Source organism: Nannospalax galili, unplaced genomic scaffold (assembly GCF_000622305.1).
Source record: "Nannospalax galili isolate Female #2095 unplaced genomic scaffold, S.galili_v1.0 scaffold77, whole genome shotgun sequence".
Taxonomy (NCBI): domain Eukaryota; kingdom Metazoa; phylum Chordata; class Mammalia; order Rodentia; family Spalacidae; genus Nannospalax; species Nannospalax galili.
The window spans coordinates 2,418,133-2,438,173 of record NW_008341457.1 but is presented as its reverse complement, the minus strand read 5'-3'; the positions used below and the strand labels follow the sequence as shown (position 1 = coordinate 2,438,173).

General features: G+C 53.9%; 1 protein-coding gene across 1 annotated transcript; it reads left to right on the top strand.

Annotated features, from left to right (window-relative positions):
• The first annotated feature begins 2,097 nt into the window (after nt 1-2,097).
• Nucleotides 2,098-19,339, top strand: Thop1 (thimet oligopeptidase 1). Its single transcript, XM_008837083.2, has 13 exons — nt 2,098-2,253; nt 6,835-7,047; nt 10,673-10,821; nt 13,116-13,223; nt 14,039-14,141; nt 14,586-14,746; nt 15,762-15,897; nt 16,137-16,503; nt 16,626-16,827; nt 17,937-18,123; nt 18,296-18,424; nt 18,756-18,892; nt 18,976-19,339. Exons 1-13 carry the CDS (start codon nt 2,238-2,240, stop codon nt 19,126-19,128), a joined length of 2,061 nt encoding a protein of 686 aa, XP_008835305.1. The 5' UTR covers nt 2,098-2,237; the 3' UTR covers nt 19,129-19,339.
• Nucleotides 19,340-20,041: the final 702 nt, after the last annotated feature.

Below are 20,041 nucleotides of genomic sequence, written 5' to 3'. Positions count from 1 at the left end.
ACATTCAGAGTTTAAGACAGTTGTTCCCTAGTTATTCCCACTAAATTCCTGTTCTGCCTAAAACGGGGCTAGGACCTCAGAATCACATCGAGGTTCAGTTGTGGCCGGGTTTCCTGCCTTGTTGGAGGTCAGTGCCACCCTGGTATCATGTCAGGGCTTTGTATGCAATCTCCTATGGGTGATCAGCCTGCACAGGCTCCTGTTTGTCTACCCCAGGGCTTTTACCTGGACTTGACATTCACTCTGGTCTCCATCCACTCTGGTCTCTGTTTTGCTTCACCTGAGGAGCAGCTCTGGTCCAAGACTCCAAAGCTCTTTCTGGCCACCTGGAAGGAGACCCTGGAGAGAGAATTCTTCCGGGGTGGGCACTTCTCTGTTCCAGGGGCCGTGTGGGGCTGCAGGGCCCAGGAACAGCAGCCCCTATCACCAACAAGTGTATGGTGACTTGATCTCGCTGGGGCCTCCAGAAATGTTCCAGGAAAATCAGAGACCAGGAGCCAAAGTCAGGAGAGGAGAGGGATTTAATTTTATGCTAGCGGACTGACCCACGAATCCTTCTGTAAAGGAGCTGGTCCCCCCTCCAGGTTTAGGGGTTTTATATTCATGTGAGGATGTACAAGTAAAAGACAAAGCAGCACATAGGTGACAAGTAAAAGGTACATGTGATAATTAAGCAAGGTAAGTATGGCCACAGGAGTTACAAAGACTTCCTTCCAGGACCATAGGGGGCGGGATGGAGGAAGACTCCTGCTCACCTTCCCCATACCTCTCTCTTATCCCAGAGTTTTCTAAGCTTTGGAGAACAAAAGACTTCTATCCTGGGTAACCACAGGAGGTGGGGGAGAAGACTCCAGCTTATCTCCCCAGTGTTATCTCTTGTCTAGGAGCTCTTGCTGCTCCAAAGTTCTTAACTACCATTTCCATTATACTAGTACTGGAATTGTGGGTGTGTGCCTCCAACTCTTGTCAGAAGAATTGATCTGTGGGGGCTGGAGAGATGACTCAGCAGTTAGAGCACTAGCTGCTCTTGCAGAGGACCCAGGTTCAGTTCCAAGCACCCACATGGCAGTTAATAACCAGCCATAACTCCAGTTCCAGGGGATCTGACCTATTCTTGTGGCTCTCATGGGCACTACACAACACAGGTGCATGTAAGTACATGCAGGTAATGCACTCACACACAAAATAAAAAATCCCCCCCCAAAAAAATTGTGCGCTCACACATAAAATATCAAAAAAAAAAAAAAAGGATGCAATGCTATACACTTGCCATTCCATCAACCAGGAGGCCAGGGAAGGAGGATTTCTGAATTTGAGGCCAGCCTGGAGTGCACAGTGAGTTCCAAGCCAGCTTGAGCTACATAAGATCCTGTCTCAATTTTTGAAAGGGGGGGGGGAAGGGGGGTGGGGTTCATCAGTCCCAGCCTATATGGAGAGTTCCAGGCCACTGAGAGACACTGTCTCCAGAAAAATAAAAGAGATAGACACTGCCTAAAGGAACAACACCCAAAGTTATCCTCTGGTATCCATATGTGCATTCATGCATACATATGCACATATACCTGTGTATCTGCACATATAAACTCATATACACGCACTCAACAGGAGGAGGAGGAGAAGGGAAGGAGGAGAAGGGGGGAGAGGAGGGAAAGGAGGAGGAGGAAGAGAAGGGAGGGGGAGGGGGAGGGGAAGGAGGAGGAGCAGGTGAGGAGCAGCAGGAACAAGAGGAGCAAGAGGAGGTGTCTTGGGGCAGGGGAAGGAGCAACTGGAGGAACCGGAGGAAGTACAGGGCGGGGGGGGGGCAGGAGGTTCAGTACAAAGGCACCCAAGTGCCTTCAAGGAGGCTCAAGCTGCAGAAAACAGCAAAGAGGTGGAAAGTGTGTGAAGTTTCCGTAGAAACTCAGTTTCTAAGACATCTGGATGCCTCTAAGAGAGGTGGAGCCTCGTGGCCCCGCCTTCTCTCTGTAAACCAATCATGGGGCGATCGGGCAGCTCCTGTAGCCAACATGGCCGCCGCCAGGAGACGCGTGCGCAACTCCTGCGCGCTCGGACCGCCTCCTTCGTGCGCACGCGCGTTCCGGGCCGGCGCCCTCACGCGCGTGCGCCCTCGCAGCATGTTCAGAGCGCGCGGGCGGCGATTGCCTGAGTCTGGTGGAGTCGCCGGCTGTGGAAACGCGTGTTGCTGAGAAGGCTGAGGAGACCCAGGCGGCCCTGGCGTGAGAGAGCGGCCGGCCGCCATGAAGCCGCCCGCAGGTACCGGCCGCCCCTCGCCTTGGCTCGGGGCCTGTGGGAGTACGGTAGCAACCCCTCTGACCGTCGTCTGCCGAGGTCAGAAGCCAAGGTTCCCGTGACTTGTCCGCGTACCAACCTGACGTGAAGGCAGCCTTCCCCTCGTGCGTGGGGAACCCGGGACCACCAGCCAGGCGCTGAGTAGAGCTGAGGCGACTCGGTGGCCCGGAGGAGGTGGCTGGGAACGTGGAGGGTCAGGGAGTATTCAGGGAGGTCGGGGTGACGCCTCCCAGCAAGTCTTCCAAAGAGATCTATTTTTATTTATTTACTTACTTTGACATAGGATCTCACTGTGTAGTCCTGGCTGGCTTGGCGGTGGCCACTTAGACCAGGCTGGCCTCAAACTCTACATGCCTCTGCCTCCTGAGTGCTAGGATGAAAGGTGTGCGCGCCGGGACTCGCTATATTTTGTGTATGAGTGTTTGCCTACGTGCGTGTAGATGCACTGGTGTCGTGAAATGGCTGCGGAAGCCAGAAGAGGACGTCAGATCTCCTGGAACTGGATTATGGACAATTGTTAGCTGTCATGTGGGTGCTGGGAACTGAACCCTGGTCCTCTGCAAGTGGTGGCAGATCGAGGCTAGCCTGGTCTACATAGGGAGTTCCAGGCCAGCTGGGGCTACAGGGAGACCCTGTCTCAAAACAGTTTAAAAAAAAAGTTTAGTTTGGCTTCAACCCAGGAAGATGGGAGATTCTTATTTTAAACTCTACATTTATTTAGGGTATGTGGATGACTGTGTCCATGCTATGGTGTGTGTGTGGAGGCTACAGGACAACCTGCAGGAGTTGTGGCATCGGGATTGAACTGTGGCCAGGTCCTCAGACTTGGCCACAATCACCCCTATCCACTAAACCATCTCGCCAGCCCAGGAACTCGTATTTTAAAGAAAAAGGAAGCTAAGCAAGCCTGGGGCCACAAGCACATCACATCATCTTAGCTGTTTGGGAGGCTGAGGCTACGCAGATCAGAAGTTTGCAAGGCTAGCCTGATCACCTTAGCAAGACCCTAACTTTTTGTCTTAATGGGGTTTTGTTGGTCTTTTTGAGACAGGGTCTCCCTGTAGCCCCAGCTGGCCTGGAACTCACTTTGTAGACCAGGCTGGCCTCGAACTCACAGAGATCTGCTTGCCTCTGCCTCCCGAGTGCTGAGACTAAAGGCATGTGCCACCATGCATGGATTATTTTAATGTTTATTTATTCTTTTTCTGTGCACATGAGTGTTTTGTCTGCATGTGTTCACCACAGGTGTACAATGCCTGAAGACACCAGAAGGTGATGTCAGATCCCCTGGAACTGGAGTTAAGGACGGGAGTTAAGGTTGTTAGGCCCCATATGGGTGCTGGGAATCGTACCCAGGTCATCTGCAAGAGCAGTCACTGGTGTTATCTGCTGAGCCAGATAACATGTCCAGCTCCATGTTTTCTTTATTTTGAGATAGGGTTTCACTGTATCCCCCAGGCTGCCTTTGAACTCAAAGAAATCCACCTGCCTCTGCCTCCCAAGTGCTTGGATTAAAGATGTGTACCACCATGCCTGACTTGCAAACCCTGTTTTTAGAAGAAGAGGGCTGGGGATGTAGCTCCATGTGCATGTCTGGCTCTTGGCTCCTTCCCTGGCACATCCTCCAAAAAAAAAAAAAAAAAAAAAAAAAAAGCAAATACAAGCAAAGCAAACCCAAAGGGCAGAGGTGCTTTATGACCTGGACCCTGCATTTTTAGCAAACGGCTGTCATGTGCCGATTCTTGGCCTACATCCATGAATCTTGTCTGCCCTGTCTGGCCTCTTTCAGTCCTGGTTGTGTTGACTGTAAAAGTAACAGAGTTGTTCCTATGTGAGGGAGGCAGGAAGATGTCCTGGCTGATTTGTAGCTCTAACCCAGAATGGGACAGGTAGTGGAAATATTTACACAAAGGTGTTGAGATTTTAGCTTCTACAAACTTTGCACACTTGCAAGTTCTCTAGCTGACCTCCTCTCCCAGCCCTTAAAATCTTCTGTGTGTGGGCCCGGTGTTGGTGGTGCACGCCTTTCATCCCAGCACTTGGGAGGCAGAGGCAGGTGGATCTCTGTGAGTTCAAGGCCAGCCTGGTCTACAGAGTGAGTTCCAGGACAGCTGGGGCTGCAGGGAGACCCTGTCTCAAAAAGACCAAAAAAAAAAAAAAAATCCTCTGTGTGTGTTCAGGCGGTGAGGGTGTGTGCATGTGGAAGCCAGGGGTCAACATCAACTGTCTCAGTCACTGTCTAAGTTGTCTTTTTGTTTGTTTTCTGGTTTTGGTCTTTTTTTTTTTTTTGTATTTTGTGTGTACGAGTGTATTGCCTGCATGTATGTAAGTGCACCCATGTCATTCAATGCCTGCAGAGGCCAGAAGAAGGCATGAGATCCCCTGGAAGTGGAGTTAGGGGTGTCTTTGTTAGCTGCCATGTGGGTGCTGGGAACTGAACCCCGGTCCTCTGCAATTGTCTTTTTGAAACAGGGTCACTGTAGCCTCAGCTGGCCTGGAACTCACTATGTAGAACAGGCTGGCCTTGAACTCACAGAGATCCACCTGCTGTGTCATGCAATGCCACGGAGGTCAGAAGATGGCTTCAGATTCCCCTGGAACTGGAGTTAAGGATGGTTCATAGCCACCATGTGGGTGCTGGGAATGAAACCAAGTTCCTCTGTAAGAGCAGTCAGTGCACTTAACCGCTGAGCCAGCTCTCTAGCCCCAGAGGTTTTTCTTATTTTAAAAATAATTTTAAATTCCCAATATGTGATGAGTCCTAATTTTTAAAAATTTTACCATTTTTATTTTTTGTGTGTACGAGTGTATTGCCTGCATGTATGTAAGTGCACCCATGTCATTCAATGCCTGCAGAGGCCAGAAGAAGGCATGAGATCCCCTGGAAGTGGAGTTAGGGGTGTCTTTGTTAGCTGCCATGTGGGTGCTGGGAACTGAACCCCGGTCCTCTGCAATTGTCTTTTTGAAACAGGGTCACTGTAGCCTCAGCTGGCCTGGAACTCACTATGTAGAACAGGCTGGCCTTGAACTCACAGAGATCCACCTGCCTCTGCCTCCCAAGTGCTGTGATTAAAGGCGTGCACCACCACGCCCAGCTTATTTTGGTTTTTTTTTTTGTTTAAGACGTGGTCTCAGGCAGGAACCCTGGTGCATACCTTTAACCCCAGCAGAGGCAGGCGATCTGTGAGATCAGTCAAGGCCAGACTGGTCTACATGGCAAGTTCCAGGCCAGCCAGGGCTACACAGTGAGACCCTGTCTCAAACAAAAACACAATGACAGGTTCTCATATAGCCTAGGCTGACCTCAAACTCTATGTAGCTGAGGCTGACTTTGAACTCCTGATCCTCCTGCCTCCATCTCTGGAGTGCTAGGATGACAGGTGTTCACCACCATGCCTGGTTTTATGTGGTGTTGGGGATGAACTCAGGGCTCACCATGTAGCCCACATGGGCCACAGACTGAATCCTGCTCCAAGCTTGTCTGCCCTTGAATAACATACCCAGCCTGCCTGGCCGGCTAATGTCCTTTCCTGTCCCATTTCCTGGGTCCACCTTGCTGTCTGGTTAGCTTCACCTCCCTCTCCGCCTCCTGGGCACACACACCCACCCACTATTGTTTACATGACCACAAACTAGCAGTGAGTTGTACATGAGACAGAGAGACGCAGGGCACTGGCTTCAGCTGAAATGTTTGGCACTTTCCAGAATAGGTCACAGGCCCTGGGTGACTGTTGAACAAGTCCTGCTGGGTCTCGAAGGGTCAGGTGCTGGCAGCTGGCAGTGTCATATGCTCTGTGCCTGGTCACACCACTTGCCCTCCAGCTGGCCCTCTCCTGGCCATCCCATGGCCTGCCAGCCTGACTTCCACACCCACCTTTGTCTGTAAGGCCCTAGTGTGTGTATGCATGGCCTTAATTACACCTCTGCAGCACCCATGCATACAGAGGGCCCACCTCCTCCTGAGTGACTAATAGATGGCTCTGTGTTCCCAGCATGCATGGGGTCACAGAGGAGCAAGCAGAGGGACTTTTCTTCTGTGTGGTGGTCCTGGGCTTCCTTGTTTGTGAGGAGTTAGTGGCCTTGTCAGGAGATGCTGCAGGCCAGGATCCTTGCTTCAGTTTCTAGGACTTTTGTGTCCAACAGCAGAATTGCTCAGTATTAGAGTCTGAGACTAGAATCCCCAGTGAGGGGCTGGGGGTGTGGCTCAGGGGTAGAATGACAGCCTAGAGTCCCCAGTGAGGGGCTGGAGGTGTGGCTCAGGGGTAGAATGACAGCCTAGAGTCCCCAGTGAGGGGCTGGGGATGTGGCTCAGGAATGGAGTGACAGCCTAGAGTCCCCAGTGAGGGCACAGAGAAACATCCCTGTAGACACTTCATACCCCTACTGTCCTAACTCTAGTAGGGTCGGGGGGCAGGGGGATCCTGTAGTGTCAGTGTATCTCCTTCCCACAAGCCCCCTGAGCATTACTCCCCTTTCCCCCAATTCCTCCCACCCCAGCCTGTTAATCTGCTGAGCCTGACTATCTGACACTTCTCTTTCCTGAAGCCTGTGCAGGGGATGTCCTGGATGCAGCATCCCCATGCTCCGTAGTCAACCATCTGCGCTGGGACCTGAGCGCACAGCAGATCGAGGAGCTGACCAAGGAGCTGATAGAACAGACCAAGCAGGTGTATGACCGAGTGGGCTCCCAGGCCTTCGAGGACGTGTCTTACGAGAACACACTGAAGGCCCTAGCCGATGTGGAGGTGACCTACACAGGTGAACAGGATGGGCCACATGTGTCCTGCCCCTCGAGCACCCAATCATGGAACCAGTTCGGCAGCCAGAGCTGGTTCCCCACTCCCAGGCCTGAAGGCAGGGTGGCCTGTCCAGCCACCTGCTGGGCACCAGCCCATACCCTGCTCCCTACCCACCATTCAACACGCTGCTCCTTACACCTCAGGTGGAAGGAGCCAGCTCTCCCATGACAGCTCTGAAACCCGAGTCCCTTCTGACCCTGTTTCTGTCACAGTGGGTGTTGGCTTTCCACCTGGGCTGCTGAAGGTTGTTTATTTTTGTTTTGTTTTTAATTTTTTTTTATGTGTATGTGTGTACTGCCTGCATGTATAGGTAAGTGCACCCATGTCACACAATGCCCTCAGAGGTCAGAAGAGGCTGTCAGATCCCCTGGGACTGGAATTACAGACAGTTGTTAGCCACCATGTGGGTGCTGGGATTCGAACCCGGGTCTTCTGAAAGAACAACCATTGTTCTTAACCGCTGAGCCATCTCTCCAGCCCCGATTTTGTTTTCTTTTGAGACAAGGTCTCCCTGTGTAGCCCATGCTGATCAAAAATTTGCTATGTTCCTGCCTCAACCTCTGTGTTCTGGGATGACAGGCATGGGTTAACACACCTGATTTTGGTTTGGTTTGGTTTTGAATTATTTATTTTTATTTTATTTTGAGTGTCTGCCTGCATGTTTCTAAAGTGCAGTGCCCAAGGAGGCTAGAGGAGGGCGTCGAATCCCCTGGAACTGCAGTTACAGATATTTTTTAGCTGCCATGTGGGTTCTGGAAACTGAACCCAGGTCCTTTGTGAGAGCAGCCAGTGCTCTTAACCGCTGAGCATTTCTCCAGCCACTGTTGTTACATTTGTGTGTGTCTGCGGAGGTCAGAGGGCAGTGCAGCTCTCAGTTCTCTCCTTTCATCTTGTGGGGTCCAGGAACTAAGCTCAGGTTGTCAGGCTTGGCTGCAGCCCCTTTACTCACTGAGCCATCTCACAGCCATAACTTTGTTTTGAGATACCTTGTTTCTGTGCCACCCAGGCTGGTGTTTTGCCCCTAAGCCCAGGCCATCCTGCATCAGCTTCCCAAGTAGCCGGGTCCTCAGCACACCCTGTACTGTAACCCTACACCCATTTCCACAAGTTTTAACAGCGCTGCCTATGCTGGCCCTTTGTGAGGTGTGTTTGGCTGTGCCCCAAGAGGCCAGGAGATCTGAGATCAGCCACATCTCGTGAGGCCTGAGCCATGGTGGACCGTGCAAGCCTGGGCCCTGCCTGCCGTACCCCTTTTCCATTTTGTCCTCCAAACTATAACTGCCTGTAACCTGGTGCCAGGTGTCCCCAGTGCCTCTGTGACTGACAGCAGATACTGGTACAGGCCGTTGAGGCCTCCCCTAGCAGAGCCTTTGTCCTGTGTCCCCAAGGTGACAGATACAGCCTTGCCACTGGCCTGCAGCATCCAAACCCAGGAGGGCAATGCTGAGACAGACAACCTTCCATGCCTTGTGGGTGCATGCACCTCCGCTCTAGTGGTAGGTGGGAGGGGTGTTGCCCAGGCCTGGCTCAGTTTCCCCTCCTGTCCAGCAACCACCCCTTCCCTGTCGCCTCCAGCGGGTGTCTCATGGGATATTGCCTTGTGAGGCTTCTTCTCTCTGGTCTAGCATCACTTTGCCATCCTTGCCTTCATGTCCCACAGCCTTTCCTCCCATCTCCACAGGAGCCAGAGCAGTCGGAAAGCAAGCAGAATGAAGCAGCCTCTGATCTCAGCACTCAGAGACTGAGGCAGGAGGATTGCCCCAAGTTCAAGCCTAGCCTGGGCTATGTAACCAAGACCTTGTCTCCAAAAAAAGAAAGAAAGAAGGCCTGGGTGTTGTGGCACATGCTACATCCCAAGAGACAGAGGCAGGTGGGTCTCTGAGATGGAGGCCAGCTGGGGCTACAGGAAGACCCTCTTTCAAGTAGACAAAAAAACAAAACAAAACACCAAAAAAATTGGAGCAAGTCTAGGCCGCCCCCTTGGATTCCTAAGCCTCCCTTAATGTCCTGCGCCCCAGAACATGTGCTCCCCTCTCAGCCTTCCCACTAACCCAGGCTTCCAGTCCTCAGCATCCACTGACCTGGGGAACCCGCCCACACCCTGCACTGTGACCTCCAGCACCAGTTGCTGGTTAAGGCAGCTGAGTCCTGACCCTTTCTGCACTGACCAGCCTGGTCCTAGTGTCTCTCTATGTGACCAGGACCGTCCACCTGGCCAACAGGTTAGACACATGGGACCAGACATGGGGAGTGGACCAAGGCCAGAGTACTGACCAAATTGACCACAACGCAGTTCTCTCTGTGGCCCTGAATGTGCTGGGGAGGGTCTGAGTGTCAACCTTTGCCCTGGTGAGTTCCTGGGCCCCAGCGGCCTCCTACTGCAGCCTCAGGCACGGCCACTTTGTCTGAGAAACTTTCTTCTCCTCTGTGCTGCTAAACTTCTGTCTTAAATATAATTTACATAGTACACAGTTCTGTTTGAGGTCCACATGCAGTGGCATGTTCACAGATCCCCCCACCCTCTTCCATGCTAGCATATACGACCAGCCTCCCCCACCATCCAGAATGAACTTCATCCCTTATCCATCACCCTGTCCTATTCCCAGCCCCTGACACCAACAAATCCACTTCCTTTTTCTGGATTCTGCTCTGGATATTCCCTGTCATGGAGTCCCACACTGCGTGACCTTTTGTATCTGGGTCTCTCACTGATCACAATGTCCTCAGGACCACACTGTGGGGTGTTTCAGAGCATCACTCCTCTTCAAGGCTGTATAATAATGTGGATTGGACCCTTAGATCTTCACCTTTGGCTGCTGATTGCACACACACATTTCTGTGGTGACAGGTGCTCTTGTTCCTCTTGGCTTTCTGCCTGGGAAAGGAACTGGGCTATAGGGCAAGTGTAAAACTCAAGTTTGTGTGCCTCCCACACTCTTTAAATCTGTTCATTTGTTTTTATTATTATTTTGGGTATTTTTTAGATAGGATCTCCCTTTTGCCCTAACTGGCCTAGAACCTGCTATGTAACCCTGGCTGGTCTGGAGCTCATAGAGATCGCTCCCTGCTTCTACTTCCCTAGTACTGGAAGTAAAGGTGTGTGTCATCACACCAGGATGTCTAGGTTTTTTAGGGGGGGGGGCCTTTTGAGACATGGTCTCCCTGTAGCCCCAGGTGTCCTGGAACTCACTATGTAGACCAGGCTGGCCTTGAATTCACAGAGATCCCGCCTGCCTCTGCCTCCCGGGTGCTGGGATTAAAGGAGTACGCCACCACGCCCAGCTATGTTTAGGTTTTTTGAGATAGGGTCCTACTTGGTAGCCCAGGCTGGCTCTGAATTCATGTAAGGTCCTCTGCCTCTGTTACAAAGTGAGCAAGTACCCATGCCTGTATGTTTGACATGGAACTGTGGTGACTCTCTGGGATGGAGCTGGTTAGCATAACGTTGCCTCCCAGCATCTCCTGGCATCCCTTAGGTCGGGGTCCCAGCATCCAGCCTGCTGCAGAGGCTACTGGCAGGGTGGGGTCACCCGGAATGCTCACAGGCCTCTCCTTTCACTCTGTGCCTGCTCTCTCCCCTTCAGTACAGAGGAATATTCTGGACTTCCCCCAGCATGTGTCACCCTGCAAGGATATCCGCATGGCCAGCACAGAGGCCGATAAGAAGCTCTCGGAGTTCGACGTAGAGATGAGCATGCGGCAAGATGTGTACCAGAGGGTGGTATGGCTGCAGGTGGGTGTCAGGGCTGCCACGCATCAGCATAGGTGCTCAGCTCTGCTCTGCTGCTTTCCCAAGTAAAGGAAGCTGTGGCTATAGGGGATGCAAAGAGCGGAGCAGAGATGGGGGCTCAGTCAGTGCACTGCTCACTATGTGATGTCGCTGGGGTGTCTAGACACAGCATCCAGCCATGTGAGCTGGGCTGGGGGACATGTCCTTTGCCTTTGCAGCACATGGAGAAAGCACAGGGGAATGGCCCACACCCCCACCAGCACACTGAGGCTTTTGCTGTGTGTTCTGCTGTCAAGGTTTTGTTTATGTATTTGTTGGTCTCCTTGTAGCCCCAACTGGCCTGAAACTCACTATGTAGCCCAGGATGACTTCAGTCTCACAGAGATCCACCTGCCTCTGCCTCCTGAGTGCTGCAGTTAAAGGTGTGCACCACCACGGCTGGCTTTTTTTTTTTTTTTTTTTACACACATATAAAAAACCGTGTGTGAGTGTTTTGCCTACATGTATGTATGTGTTGTGCAATGCCTGCAGAGGCCAGAAGAGAAACTGGAGTTGAGGACAGTTGTGAGCTGCCATGTGGGTGCTGGGAACAGAACCTTGGTCTTTTTGTATAAGAGCAGCCAGTGCTCTTAACTGCCAAACCAACTTTCCAGCACCTGTTTTTGCACTTTTGTTGAGACACCTCTAAGTTCATATTTAGTTATAAGACTTAACACATGGCAAAGTGTGGGCAGCACACCTTCCTGGCGTTCAGAAGTGAAGGCAGTAGGATGAGAGTTCAAGGGCCGACTGGAACACAGAGCCAGAGCCGCTTAGTGAGGCGCTCTCATTAAAAAGTAAAGAGAAGGCTGGAGAGATGGCTCAGCAGTTAAGAACACTGACTGTTCTTGCAGAAGACCCAGGTTCGAATCCCAGCACCCACAAGGAGCTAACAACTGTCTGTAACTCCCAATTCCAGGGGATCTGACAGCCTCTTCTATCCTCCACGGGCATTGCACGACACGGGTGCACTTAACCTATATGCAGGCAATAACACACATACACATAAAAATAATAAATAAGAGGCTGGAGAGATGGCTCAGTGGTTAAGAGCACTGACTGCTTTTGCATAGGACCCCAGTTCAGTTCCCAGCACCCACATGGTGGCTATGAACTGTCCTTAACTCCAGTTCCAGGGAAATCCGAAGCCCTCTTCTGACCTCCGTGGAATTACATGACACGGGTGCACTCACATACATGCAGGCAATATACACATAAAATAAAAATAATAATTTTTCTTTTTGTCTTTTTGAGACAGGGTCTCCCTGTAGCCCCAGCTGTCCTGGAACTCACTATGTAGACCAGGCTGGCCTCGCGCTCACAAAGATCCACCTGCCTCTGCCTCCTGGGTGCTGGGATTAAAGGTGTGTGCCACCACGCCTGGCCCAAAATTTTTAAAAATTATTAAAAAAATAAATAAATAAAGAGACAATGGGGTATGGTGGGCCATGTCGATCCCCCCAGTCCCCCAGTAATTTGGAAGTGCAAGGTGGCCTGGGTTACATGAGACCCTGTCAAAATAAATTAATCAACAGAGCTGGGGTCTTAGCTTATCAGAACCCCTGCCTAGAATCCCTTAGTTAAGGACTTGGGGCATGACTGGGTAGTAGGATCAGTCTAGAGTCCCCAGTGGGGGGCTGAGGTGTGGCTCAGGTAGAGTGACAGCCTAGAATCCCCACTGGGGCTGGAGGTGTGGCTCAGGGGTAGAGTGTCAGCCTAGAGTACACAGGATTCCAGGTGCTTTTGCCCTGTCTCTGGCCTCCTTTAGCTGTGCTGTGAGCAGCTTCAGTGCTCTGTGGGCAGATTGACCCCTCTCTGTCCTGTGGGGCACTAGCCAGCTCTGAGGGAGCCCTGTGCTCAAGCTTTAGTTTTGTTATGTTGGTTCACACAATGTTTTTATGTTTTCTGGGTTGACTGGGGATTGGAATTTTTCCACCTCAGCCTCTGGAAACCTGGGTAACCCCATGCCTGGCTATATAACTAGGCTTTTAACATTGATTTATTTTGGGAGGGTGGGTATGGAGATGAGCTGGTCACTTGCAGGAGTTGGTTCTCTTCTACCATGTGGGTCCTGGGGATTGAACTCAGGTTTTCAAGCTTGGCCCTTTACCTGCTGAGCCATCTTGCCAGCCTGTGGTCAGGTTTTTAAGAGGCATTCGGCCTATTAAAGCCATGGAAGGTGACAGGCTTCCCTGGCTTCTTGTACTGTGCACGGTGCCCTCAGTCTGAACGGAGTTCTTTTGATGGGCTGTTTCTAGGAAAAAGTCTCAAAGGATTTCTTGCGGCCAGAGGCAGTGCGATACCTAGAGCGGCTGATCAAACTAGGCCGGAGAAATGGGCTCCACCTGCCTGAGGAGACGCAGGAGGTGAGTGGACCCTGTGCTCAAATGGGCTTGTGTGTGGAGGGCTGAGTCCTAGCCTGATGTCCCTGGACACTTCTGCCTACTGTCCAAGGTCTTGATCTTAGATGCCCGTCTATACACAGCTCCTGAGCCCCATCTCAACTCTGCTGTGCCCAGAATGTGGGGACCCTGAGCATCCCTTTGCCTGGGCTGGCTTGAGGGTGTCAGTGTGTGCAGAGACAGAAATAGCACTTTGGTCAAACGTCTTGTCGGTGTGGACAGCTGTGAGCTGCAGAGGAACAATGACTTGGGGACCTAGGCCCGCTGGCAGGACACAGGCGCATGTGTGGGCAGAGTGGGCCTGTGGCATTGCAGGAAGGACCAGGCAGTGGCCAGAGGAGGTAGCTGGCTCTGGAGTGAGGTGGCCAGTGTCCTGCATGTATCCCAGAAAGGAAGTCAGTACATAGGTGCCATGCCTAGGTGTGTCTTATGAAAAGCTCGCTTCTGTGCCACAGCATTAGCCCAAGCCGTGGCTGATGTGGCCTGCACCTGCAATGTTGCTTAAGATGGTAACATCCCCAGTAGAGTCTAAGGCAGTGAGACCCTAGGAGCCGTGTGTCTGTCACACCATGTGGAGTAGCAGCAGGTCAGTCTCAGGACCATGCAAGTCCCAGCCCTGAGCGCAGAACATAGCTCAGCAGTGTGGGGTATCACTGAGCCATGGCCCCCAAGAGTCCCCATGATGGTGGACAGTGCCGCCCACCTGCTCATGATGGGCAGGGCAAGGGCAGAGGTGCCATCTCCCCCTTCCCCACACTGCTGTCTCCCACGGTCTGCAGAAGATCAAGAGCATCAAGAAGCAACTCAGCCTGCTGTGCATCGACTTCAACAAGAACCTGACTGAGGACACTACGTTCCTGCCATTCACACGGGAGGAGCTGGGTGCGTGCGCAGCATGGGTGCCAAGGATAGGAAACCCCTCCAGAGCCTTCCTGGGAAAGGCGATGGCCCTACTCACCTGCTGGCCGCCCAAGCCCTGAGCTGTTGGGGCATCTCCCCACACAGTGTGTTTTAGCCTCAGGATGAAGGGGAGGTGGGTATACATGACTGTGTCTCCCTCCTTGGGTTTACCCTGAGCCTGTGGAAGTTTCTGGAGTTTGCTGTGTCTATGGACACCTGCCCGTCTTAACCCCTTTGGCATCTGAGGTACCTGGTGTCTCTGCCACCATGCCCACCTCTCCCCAGCATCCTCTACCTGGAGGGACGGCCCCAGCTCGCAGCCCCCAATCCTCACCAGCAGATGGTGCAGGCACCTTGCCAGGGTTGGGGCTCTGCCCTAGCCTTGAGACCCCATCCTGAGAAACTGCCCTGACTGGGCACACACAGGTGGTCTCCCTGAGGACTTCCTGAACTCGCTGGAAAAGATGGAAGATGGCAAGCTCAAGGTCACTCTCAAATACCCACACTACTTCCCACTGCTGAAGAAGTGCCACGTGCCTGAGACTCGGCGCCAGGTGGAGACAGCCTTTAATTCCCGCTGCAAGGAGGTGGGTCTCAGCCTGTCCCTACCTCCTTCCCTTAGACACAGCACCCTGCCCTTCCTCAGCACTGTGCTATAAATGACCCTATCAGACTCACTGGAACCAGACTGTCTCGCCCCAGCTGCCTACTGTGGCTGTGTGGAGGCCGGGCGGCCTTTGGGTGGGCGGTCTCCTTCTGTATCTGGAGGAGGTGGGGGGCAGTATGGGCTTCTCTGGTGACACATCAGCCAAGGAGCCGTGGCTATGAGGCCTGAGGTGCAGCTGGAGAGGGTGCAGGGGCCCTGATCTTAGAGTCTGAGATGTGGACCTCTGCCGCTCAGTAGCAGACCCAGGACTCAGGATGCAGTTAATTGTCCCCTATGTACTGTGAGCTCGAGTCACCCTCAGACCCCAGACTGTGGGGCACCCTTGGACCCCAGACTGTGGCACTGCCTCCCTGATGACTGGGGTGGACTGACTGGGACTGTTTAACCTGCAGGAAGCAGCACCCACAACCTGTCAGCCTTCAGGGCTCTGCACCCCCTATCCTACCCTGGTCCCCATGCCTGAGTCCAAGTGGCAGAGGAAAATGTGCTGGGGTTCAAGGGACCCACCTGTGGCTGCTGCCACCTCTAACCTACCCCTTGCCTGACCTGGAGCTCCCAGCTCCCAGGGTGTTGAGTTGTTCTGCAGTGCTGGGGTGAGCCAGACTCCACCCTTGCTAGGGAGACCCCCACTGCTGGGGCTGCACCACTGCCCTTGGCCTTCTGTGCATAGGCGCACTCAATGGCCCTGTTGCTCCCTTCTTGTGACTAAATGACTCATAGGACTGTCCTGGGTCCCACAAGTCCCCCAGTTGGCTGTTGGGTGGTCCGGGGGACAGTCTGCTTTCTGAGTGTGGTGAGGTGGGGACGCCCCACCCTTGCACCCAGGGTGTTATATGGTTCTGGAGACTCAGGCTCTATAGATCTGGGACTTCACAAAGTACCTGCAAGCCCCAACTTTGGGAATGGCCGGCTCATGGCTGCCGTTGTCTCTGCAGGAGAACTGTGCCATCCTTAAGGAGCTGGTGGCCTTGCGCGCTCAGAAGTGCAGTCTGCTGGGATTCCACACACACGCCGACTATGTCCTGGAGATGAACATGGCGAAGACCAGCCACACTGTGGCCACCTTCCTTGGTAGCTGCTGGGCGAGGACCAGGGCTCCTGCCCCTGGACCAGCCCTTCCAAGCCCCACTTGGGTCCCTGGTGTCTCACTGTCAAGTGTTGTAGTGACCTCAGCTGGCCTCCATATGCTGTTGGCCCTGCCATGGTGTCTAGGGCTGCTGGGGGTGACAGTGCAGGCTAGTGTCACCAGTGGGGACTGTGCTCCCTCCCGGGGGACCAGCCAGGGTGATGGCAACACGGTGTCCCCACAGACGACCTGGCGCGGAAGCTGAAGCCACTGGGTGCTCAGGAGCGTGCCGTGATCCTGGAGCTGAAGGAGGAGGAGTGCATGCACCGTGGGCTGCCATTCGATGGGCATATCCATGCGTGGGACATGCGCTACTACATGAATCAGGTGGAGGAGACACGCTACCAAGTGGACCAGAACCTGCTCAAGGAGTACTTCCCCATGCAGGTGGTGACTCGAGGCCTGCTGGGCATCTACCAGGAGCTGCTGGGCCTCACTTTCTCCCTGGAGGATAGCGCCAATGCCTGGCATGAAGACGTGCAGCTCTATTCTGTGCGTGATGCCGCCTCTGGGAAGGAGATGGGCAAGTTCTACCTGGACCTGTACCCCAGGTGGGCACAGGGACCCTCTTGCCATCACACCCCCACATACACACTCAAATGTGGGAGCCCGGGGCCTTTCGGGAGGGCTTCCTGTCCCTGCCCACTGCCATTGACCCCCACCTCATCCCCAGGGAAGGCAAGTATGGTCACGCGGCCTGCTTTGGCCTTCAACCTGGCTGTCTGCGGCCAGATGGCAGCAGGCAGCTGGCCATCGCCGCCATGGTGGCTAATTTCACCAAGCCCACGGCCGACACACCGTCACTACTGCAACACGATGAGGTGGAGACGTACTTCCACGAATTTGGCCACGTCATGCACCAGCTCTGTTCACAGGTGCCACTGGGGCCTTGGGCAGGGCCAGGGGATGCTGCTCTTTGTTGATGTTTTTATTATGTTTATTTTGTTTGTGTGTCTGTGTGGGTGCATACCTGAACCATGGCTCACATGTGGAGGCCAGAGGACAGCAAAGCACTGTTTCTCCTCCCATTGTGTTTGAACTCAAGTCCTCAGGTTTAGCAGCAAGCTCCTTTGCCCACAGAGCCCTCTCACTAGCTCTCTTTCTCCCTCCCATTCTATATTTAATCCCTTTTTTGCAGAACACCAGACCCACTGGAGCAGCCCCCTGTACCCACACTTCCCCCTCCTTTCCTCCTGACAGACCATCCTCCACATACTCAAATTCTGAGGTAGCTTTGGGAGACAGCTGAGGCTAGGACTGAGCGGGGCTATGTGGCTCCCATCAAGTTTTCTGGGCCTGACCAGGGCCCTGTGCCCTGGATCTCCCATCCTGTCACATCTGTTGTCTCACACAGGACATGCTTTCTCATGGCAGACAGGCTGTTCAGAGTTCAACAGGAGTATGTATGTACGTGTATGACATGCAGGTCTCTCTCTGTAACCCAGGCTAGCATTGAGCAGGCATTAGATCTGCCTGCCTCAGCCTCCCAAGTTCTGGGACTAAAGTTGTGCGCCACCAGGCCCAGCACCCACGAATTCCCTTGCTAGATTCCCCTGCTCTGGACATTTCCTATCATGGAGTTCCACACTGTGTGACCTGTGTGTGGGTCTCTGCTGAGCACAATGTCACCGACATCCCTTCAGGCTCCTGTTCATGACAGAGTAGTACTCCAGCATGTGAATGGATGTATCACTTAACTGTGTCTTTGATGAGCACAGTTGTCTCACTTGGAAGTAATTCAGTTCAGAAGCTTCTATCTCACTTGTGTGTCTTTGTGTCTTGTCAAAGACATGTCACCTACCACACTGGTTTATCTGCCTCTGGTGAGCTGGGAAAGCTCAGCCAGCCCAGGCCTGGGAATATGTCTTCCTCTTCCAGGTGTTCCGGGCTGGGGGAGGAGGGCCACCCCACCTATCACTGCAGACCCAGATGGGTCCCTATGAGGCCAGGCATTCTGAGGTCCTGCCCTCACCCCCTCATACAGGCTGAGTTTGCCATGTTCAGTGGGACCCACGTGGAGCGTGACTTTGTGGAAGCACCATCACAGATGCTGGAGAACTGGGTGTGGGAGAAGGAACCACTGCTGCGCATGTCCCAGCACTACCGCACAGGCAGTGCCATACCACAGGAGCTGCTGGACAAGCTGGTCAAGTCCCGCCAGGCCAACACTGGTGAGGCTCATGACAGACCCTGTATACCTGGCCCATACCACAGGCCACACCCAAGATCACATCCACACCCAAGAGCCCCTACTGGCAAGGAGGAGTCTGCAAGTGGAGTTGCCCTGCCTCCACCCCCCGCTTCCCCCCTTACTGGGGCTGAGGCTGATCTCTGACCCCACAGGTCTCTTCAATCTGCGCCAGATTGTGCTGGCCAAGGTGGACCAGGCTCTACACACACAGACCAACGCAGACCCTGCTGAGGAGTACTTTCGGCTCTGTCAGGAGATCCTTGGGGTCCCTGCCACCCCAGGTAGCTGCTCACAAGCCAGGCCCACCTAGAATTTGGGGTCCCAGCAAACCAGGAGCCCACCAGGGTTAAGGTCATGCAAGCCCCCAGGGGACTGCATGGGGACCGCTGGCACAGGGCAGTGTCCACCCAAAGGGCCTGCAACAGGGACAGCAGCCACATCCAAAATGGTTATGGTTGTCACGTGGCCCGAGGTAGGTGGAGGGTGGGAATACCATCTGCAGCCTGTGGCACCTAGGATGCCCCCAGTAGGATGCGTCGCCGAGGGCACCTCACTGTCCCCACCCAGAACAACCTTTTCGGGCCATGGCCTCAGCTTCACTGTGTCTCGTAGGGACCAACATGCCAGCCACATTTGGTCACCTGGCGGGTGGCTATGATGCACAGTACTATGGCTACCTGTGGAGCGAGGTCTACTCCATGGACATGTTCCAGACACGCTTCAAGCAGGAGGGCGTGCTCAGCCCCAAGGTCAGGACGGGTGGGGATGCTGGGCGCCAGGGATAGGCTGGCCACTGCTCCTGCAGCCTGTGCTGACTACAGTGTGCCCACAGGTTGGCATGGATTACCGGAGCTGCGTGCTCCGACCTGGAGGCTCTCAGGACGGCAGCACCATGCTGAAACAGTTCCTGGGTCGTGAGCCTACACAAGATGCCTTCCTGCTGAGCAAGGGCCTACAGCTGGACACTGAGCCGCCTGCTAGCTGACCTCGCTGACCACCGTGTCTTAGCCAGCTCAGCCTGGCCGCCACAGCCCCTCAGACCTGTGGACTGCGCAGATCAGCCTGGCTTGGGGTTCCCTGTGCTCAGGGCCCATGGGGGCCCCTGCTAGGCACCCCTCTCTTGCACTAGCCCCTCCCCAGCAGCCCTGATGTCAGACACAGACCCCTATATAGCCATTAAACTCCACATGGCAACTCCCGCCTGCTCCTTGCCTCTACCCCTTCCATCCTTGTACCCTTAGAAGCTCCAGAAACCTCAGATCCTATTTCCCCAGCCCACAGGCTTCACCTGCTGCTGATCCTGGGCTCTTAGGGCTGGGACCTATGGCAGTTTAGGTTCCAGCTGAGCTATTGGAGGGCATCAAATCTTGCCAGAGGAGGCTGAGAAAGACCAGAATAGGGTGCCAGGGTCACCCCCTTCATGGCACTCAGCATCATTCTAGAAAGTTCCTTCCCTTCCACATCCCACCCCAGAGCCAGGAGTCTGGGGCAGCCTGGTCCCCAGGACAAGCAGCCTGGTTGGAAAGCCCAGTTCACTCCGCCAGCTGGCCAGGACTGCAAAGCCTTGGCCAGCAATAAGCCCCCAGGAAGGCCAACCACGGGCTTGATGCTGACCAGAGCTCAGTGACCCTCATTCCGGCTTACAAAACCCAGGGCCCCAAACTGGCCTGTGGGGCACAGAAGTCTCTGGTGGCTCAGCAACAAGCCCACGTGAACGCCATGCCTTAGGGGGAGTCCAGAACAGGCCTTGGCGCAGGGCTTCAGGTGCCCCATGTGTCCACCCCCTGGCCTCATGTAAAACCCCAGCTTTCCTCGGCTCTGATATGAATGAAGGCTTTCTGGGAGTTTCCATGCCCTGAACACACAGGCCAGGTAGCCTTTCCAGATTGGCAGCTATG

What these genes read in the sequence shown, in the direction of transcription:
- Thop1 (XM_008837083.2), top strand. An exon ending in TGGGGTCCCTGCCACCCCAG is followed by an intron (nt 18,425 to 18,755) that starts GTAGCTGCTCAC and finishes TGTGTCTCGTAG; the next exon opens with GGACCAACATGCCAGCCACA. An exon ending in AGGGCGTGCTCAGCCCCAAG is followed by an intron (nt 18,893 to 18,975) that starts GTCAGGACGGGT and finishes GTGTGCCCACAG; the next exon opens with GTTGGCATGGATTACCGGAG.